Source organism: Populus euphratica, unplaced genomic scaffold (genome assembly GCF_000495115.2).
Source record: "Populus euphratica unplaced genomic scaffold, PopEup_1.0 scaffold156.1, whole genome shotgun sequence".
In the NCBI taxonomy this organism is placed as follows: Eukaryota; Viridiplantae; Streptophyta; class Magnoliopsida; order Malpighiales; family Salicaceae; genus Populus; species Populus euphratica.
In genome coordinates, this window is record NW_011499931.1 from 101,334 (window position 1) to 107,428 (window position 6,095).

Sequence of the window (6,095 nt, forward strand, 5' to 3'; positions counted from 1 at the left end):
AATGCCGAGTCTTACACTTTCCATAGTGTCTCTGCTTTTGCTACTTCCTTGTATGAATGGGAACGAGAAGGGATGGTTATAGGGGAAAATGAGTTGTTTCCACGGGATACTCCTTCTCTAGAAGGGTGTTTTAGCGATGAGTTTGCGGATTTCGTTGATTGTCATTATAGTAAGTACCAAAGGTTTAACACTGGCTGTGTTTACAACACTTGCAAATTGGTAGAACCTGCTTATTTGGATTTTCTTGAGAAAGAAACAATTAAGGAAGGCATTAAGCATTGGGCACTAGGGCCTTTCAATCCTGTGACAATACCAGAAAGCTCAAAAAAACAGCATTTTTGCTTGGAGTGGCTTGATAAACAAGCAAAAAACACGGTAATTTACGTGTCGTTTGGGACGACGACCACCTTCGATGATGAACAAATCAAGGAGCTTGCAATTGGGTTGAGAGAAAGCAAGAAAAAGTTCATATGGGTTCTAAGAGATGGTGATAAAGGAGATGTTTTCACTGGAGAAGGGACAAGAGCTGAACTGCCAAAAGGGTATGAGAATTCAGTGGATGGGATAGGACTAGTGGTGAGAGACTGGGCACCCCAACTAGAGATTTTAGCTCACCCGGCAACAGGAGGGTTTATGAGTCATTGTGGATGGAATTCTTGCATGGAAAGCATTAGCATGGGAGTGCCAATTGCAGCTTGGCCTATGCACTCGGATCAACCAAGAAACACAGTCCTAATAACAGAAGTCCTCAAGATTGGAATTGCCGTTAAGGATTGGGCGCGACGAGATGAGATTGTAACATCAAAGATTGTTGGAAGTGCTGTGAATAGGCTAATGGCATCAACAGAAGGTGATGAGATGAGAAAGAGAGCAACAGAAATGGGGGAGTCCGTGCGAGGATCCGTGGCTGAAGGTGGAGTTTCTCGTATGGAGATGGAATCCTTCATTGCTCATATCACTAGGTAATTAATTAAATTCAATTAACCCTGTCTTAGTCATCATAATGTGGAATTATCATGGCTATCAAATCTGAATTACAATAAAATGAAGGCAGGCAAGTCCAAGAAATGGTGTCCTTGTACTCGTTGCATTGTCATGAAATTATATTCTATTGTTTTTGCTTATAAAGGAGGAGAAGAAAATGCAGACTGTTCTATATATATAGATTATACATTCACTAAGAACAGTTTGATTGATTCCATCCTATTTATGTTGGAATTAAAGTTTATAGGTTCTTTCAAATAAATTGAATCAAAAGACACTACTTAAATGTTGGATTGGATGTTTCCATGTTTAATCGAGTTGTTTTAACTCGCAGTTAAATTTTTCTTAGTGACTAGACACAAAGAGAGACAAAATATAAAAAATTATTTTACCTTGAGTAGATTACCCGAATGCGGCCGGTTTATCATGGAATTTGGTTCTTGTTGTAGAAAAAATTCAAACAAATACAAGTACGGTCATAGAAAGCAATCCCAGTGCCTCTGAGAAATTAAGGACAAACGAAAGTGTAAATAATCTGCGAGGAAGGAAAAGAGTTGACAAGTTCTAATCGAGAACTAATTTAACGACTAATCTACTACAGAATAACTTGGCTTTATCTAGCAAGCGCATAATTAATTAATCTATTTTCGATGAATATTACACATGACAAAATTATTGGGGGGAAAATTCAATAGCGTCAGATCAACACGCACATGCATTTGACCCGCCAACCACTATTAAAAAAATAATAGTTTCTGAAGACTTCTTCTAAGATTACGTCTCAAAGCTTGATACTCCTACTATATATATATATATATATTAAAAAAATTCTTTAAAGGCTAGAATTAAGGTTAAAATTCAAAGATTTAAAGAGAAGAAAAAACCTCCTTAATTACTTTTTTATGTTAAAATATTTTAATTATACAATGGAAGTATCCATTAGATTTTAGAAGGGGTAAATAGAGTAACGGAACTCCCTAGAGTTTATGAAATTATAAGAAAAAAATTTCAATTTGAAGGTATTACAAAAAACGGGTCAAAATATCTTTAATATTTTAAAATTTTTTTTGATGTTAAATTATTAGTTTTAAAAATGTTAATATCATCTTGGGTAAAATAAAATTAATTTTGTATTATTCTCTTAAATATAAAAAAATTCTTATTAAAATTTAAACTTGTAAATATTTTATATAATTTCACAATATTTATTTTGAAAGTTGATAAGCAAGAGACTATTAATTGTATTGTAGTAGCTTTTACTTTTTCTAAAAAATATTTTAGTTAGTTAAATAAATTTTAAAATATAATTGTGTTTTAAATTTAAATTTTATAAAAAATAAAATAACTCAATTTTTATTTATAAAACTTAATTTTTATTTATTATATACATATAAATAATTTATAATAACAATAACAATTAACAAGATAGCAAAGACAAACTTAAGTGGCCATTGCCGCGCTGCTTGCCTCGTCTCATACGTTTTGTTTAAAAAAACGATGACCATCCCAAGGGAACGTTTACATAAATTAACCATATTTTCTTGGCTCAACCACCTCAACTTTTGTAAAATGACGTTTATTATACTTTATGTACTAAAAATCTTCGGATTCAACGTATCTCGTTTGCGGTTCATGTTGCTATTTAATTTTTAACTTTATTTTAAAAAAAACAATTGAAAACAAATAAAAAATAGCAAAAAAACCATAAAAAAACCCATAAAAAACATGTTTTTCATGTCTTTACATCACTTGTAGCCTTTTTATCTACGTGTTCAGTTGGTAACGTGTTTTTAAAATCGACATTAAAGTTCTTTTCTAATATATACATCATACATACATACATACATACATACATATAAACAAAGGACTAAAAGTGAAAAGAAAGAAGTTAAGGGATCAAATTTTGTTTGGGTTACTTGATCACCGACACCGCATAATTAAAAATAACAAACTTATTTATGTATAAACATGTGATTATATCACACAAAAAAGAGAGGAGCCACTAAAAAAATCCTTGACCTATTTTCTATATACCAGCCGCCACTCACTTTTCCAGTCGAAACCCCCCTCCACCATTTCAGCTTCATCTCCTTCAACTAGCTTCCAGCAGCCCATGGCCAACCCACCAGTAGCCTCACCAACACCTTCATCAACAAAACCTTAATTTAGCCGCCAATCGGTCGTCTCCTCTCAAGACCCACAACAGACCCACCGACAACTAAACACACAAAACCAACAACTCCATACCATGAGCCACAATAGCCTTGGCCACCATAAAAGGCCAACCCCCATTTACCAAATCACCCCAGCCTCTTTCACCACCAGTTACAGCTTTAACTAATGAAAAGACACCTTTTATCTCGATAAAAATAGCCTCCGCAGTAGCCTAGTCATGTGCCGCCAAGCAACTCCAGTTCATGACCAATAACCGCTGCCCCTTTCAACCTCAATCGTCGGCAACATACCTCTCCACTAGCCACTGACTATAGCGAACACCATTAATAGGCTAATAGAGGGCTGGAAAAAAAGATCCCCTAATGAGAACAAAGAAGGAAATCAAAACTTGTTGTGTGTCTTTTGTTTTGCAGTCTATCGGACACTGTCGGCATAAAAAAAAACAAAAGAAATTTTTAATTGTCTTCTCTAAAATAAAATTCAGAAAAACATAATAATTAATTATTATAATTAATTATTTGTTATTTATCTATTTTAAAATTTATAACTACTAAATTATAAATTTTTTAATTATATAAATACTATTTAATCATATAACAGGTTTATAAATTAGAAGAGAATAATAGTGTTAATTTGTATTCACTAAATCTAAATCCTAAAAGAAAAGTAAAATGTTATAACAGCTATTTTATTAATGGACACATGTTTCATAAGGAATATAAGCAAAATAAAAAGATATATAACAATAGTTTTGTCTTAAAAGATCGACTTCTAATGAGTTTGAAGAATATAGGTAAAGTAGAAAAACATATAACAATAGGTTTTATATTAAAGGATCGACTTCTAATGAGTTTGAAATTAACTATTATGAAAAATTACAAAATATAATTGAATTGCAGTATTATAGTGTGCAAAATAAGATATATTTTTTAAAATGTTATTGATATGACACCACTAATAGAGAAATTAAAATAGATCTTTATTATAATTTTATCAAAATTAATTCAAAAGCTAAAACATGTTATCAATGTACTTCAACTTCCAACGAATCAATATGATAATTGGCCAAAAATAGATTTTAGTACAAAAACCAAATGTTAGAATTTAAACTTATTAAATTATGTTATTGATGTGAATGAACCATAGATTATTGACAAATCAAATCCAATGAATAATTCTGGGCAAAGAAATGGATTAAGATTCATTCAAATCATGTAACTAAGATAATGTTCTTTATAAAAGCACAAAGAACATTGCTTAACCAACAAACCCAGCAAACATGCCTAAAATGCAACTACTATCAAACCTTCAAAACTAATATTTTTTGCTTCTAAAACATGTTTTATTTATCCAATATGTTACATTAACATACACAAACATGTTTAAATAAAAAAACACTAGCAAAAAACATCAAAAATACTAAAATTAAGCTTGAAATACCAAATTCCAAAACAACAATAACTTAACACAACCTATATACTCATGCAATATCAATTCAAAATTGACTTTTTGAACCCATTTTGTGCATGAACATGCATAAAAAAGCCAAGGTAAACATCCTTGTATTAATATACATAAGCTAGGTTAAAAAAATATCTAAAACAATATTATATATCAAAAACAAAATTAAAGCAATAACAAACAAGTATTAAAACATCAAAAAACTTTGGAAATAATAACACTAAATGGAAAACAGAGCAACAAAGTGGTAATGCAATATCATTTGTTAAGGATTCTAAATCTCTTTATTATGCTTATAAATATAAATATAAAACAAAAAACAACTAAATAAGGCCAAAAGGCCTCTTTTTAGAATAGAAAGGTATCTAGGATAAACTTTTTTTTTCAACCCTTTTCTTTTTATTTTAAGGAGGTATTTATAAGGTTTCTGAGAGGATTTTAAATCCATTCTTCACCCTTTATCTTAAGGGAAGGGTTGTGAACCCTCAATAAGAACTTTTGAGAAGCCTTTAGTGTGAAGACACGAAAGAAAGCTGTTTTTTTATATAATTGAGTTTCATTTTTAGATGACTAAGTTGTTTATTTTTTAGACTTCGTTGGAGCATTCTAACATCATCATCCTCTGTAACCACCTTCACTTGGTAGAGGGGATACATACTTTTCATTTGAATCCAACCTTACTCAATTTAAAGATTTGTAAGATTATATTTATTTGTTTGAAGTTGCTAACCCGATTAGTCAAAACAGTCAAAAACAAAGGTCTAGTTAACTAAACACCGTGTCGCTCACCGTCTCTTCTTTAAGTTTGAAAGACACGTTGTTTGGGTGAGATTATGGATTTTAATTTGGGTTTTACAAATTTTAATTTAGTCTCTGTTTTTTTAATTTCTTTTAATCGCTTATCTAATTGCCTTTAAACTTTTAATTTCTTGTAATTTCACTATCGACAAACTCAATTGTCAACCTTTAAGTTGGTCACCCTTTTCATTTTGATCATTGGTTCTAAATTTATCTATTTTAACTCTTGATTGACCAAACAACTTTTAATTTTTTTCAATTTGACCTTTAATTTGGTTAATTTAAGCCCTTACATTCACATATTTTTTTCCAGTTTGATCATTGGTTTTTTATTTATTCAATCATGTCTCTAATTTCCTATCAAATTTCTATATTTACATAATTAAGCTCTTAATTTGATGAAATTAACTCTTAAAAATTTCAATTTAAACCCCGGACTTTAACCTCTTCTAATTAATGCCTAAATTGATTAAAAAAATTATTTTTTTTACAATTAAACCCTCAATAAATTCAATTAAACCTTGAAAAATTCACTTAAACATCCGATTTTGAATTTTTCTTTTCAAATTGAATTTTCTTTGTCAATAAAGCATTTATCAATGAAAAATATACTTTTAAATTTTTTAATTTTGTATATTTGATCCTTCTCAACTAATCTGTGATGATTCCTTGGGCAT

At 30.4% G+C, this 6,095-nt stretch overlaps 1 protein-coding gene across 2 annotated transcripts in view; it reads left to right on the forward strand.

Annotated features, from left to right (window-relative positions):
* Nucleotides 1-1,142, forward strand: part of LOC105136009 (zeatin O-glucosyltransferase-like) — a 1,785-nt gene extending 643 nt beyond the window's left edge. The window contains exon 2 of one of the 2 annotated variants that reach the window (XM_011041146.1): nucleotides 9-1,142. In XM_011041146.1, the coding sequence (XP_011039448.1) occupies nucleotides 9-966 (958 nt within the window). In that variant the 3' untranslated portion in view covers nucleotides 967-1,142. The other variant, XM_011041144.1, reaches the window with a different exon arrangement.
* Nucleotides 1,143-6,095: the final 4,953 nt, after the last annotated feature.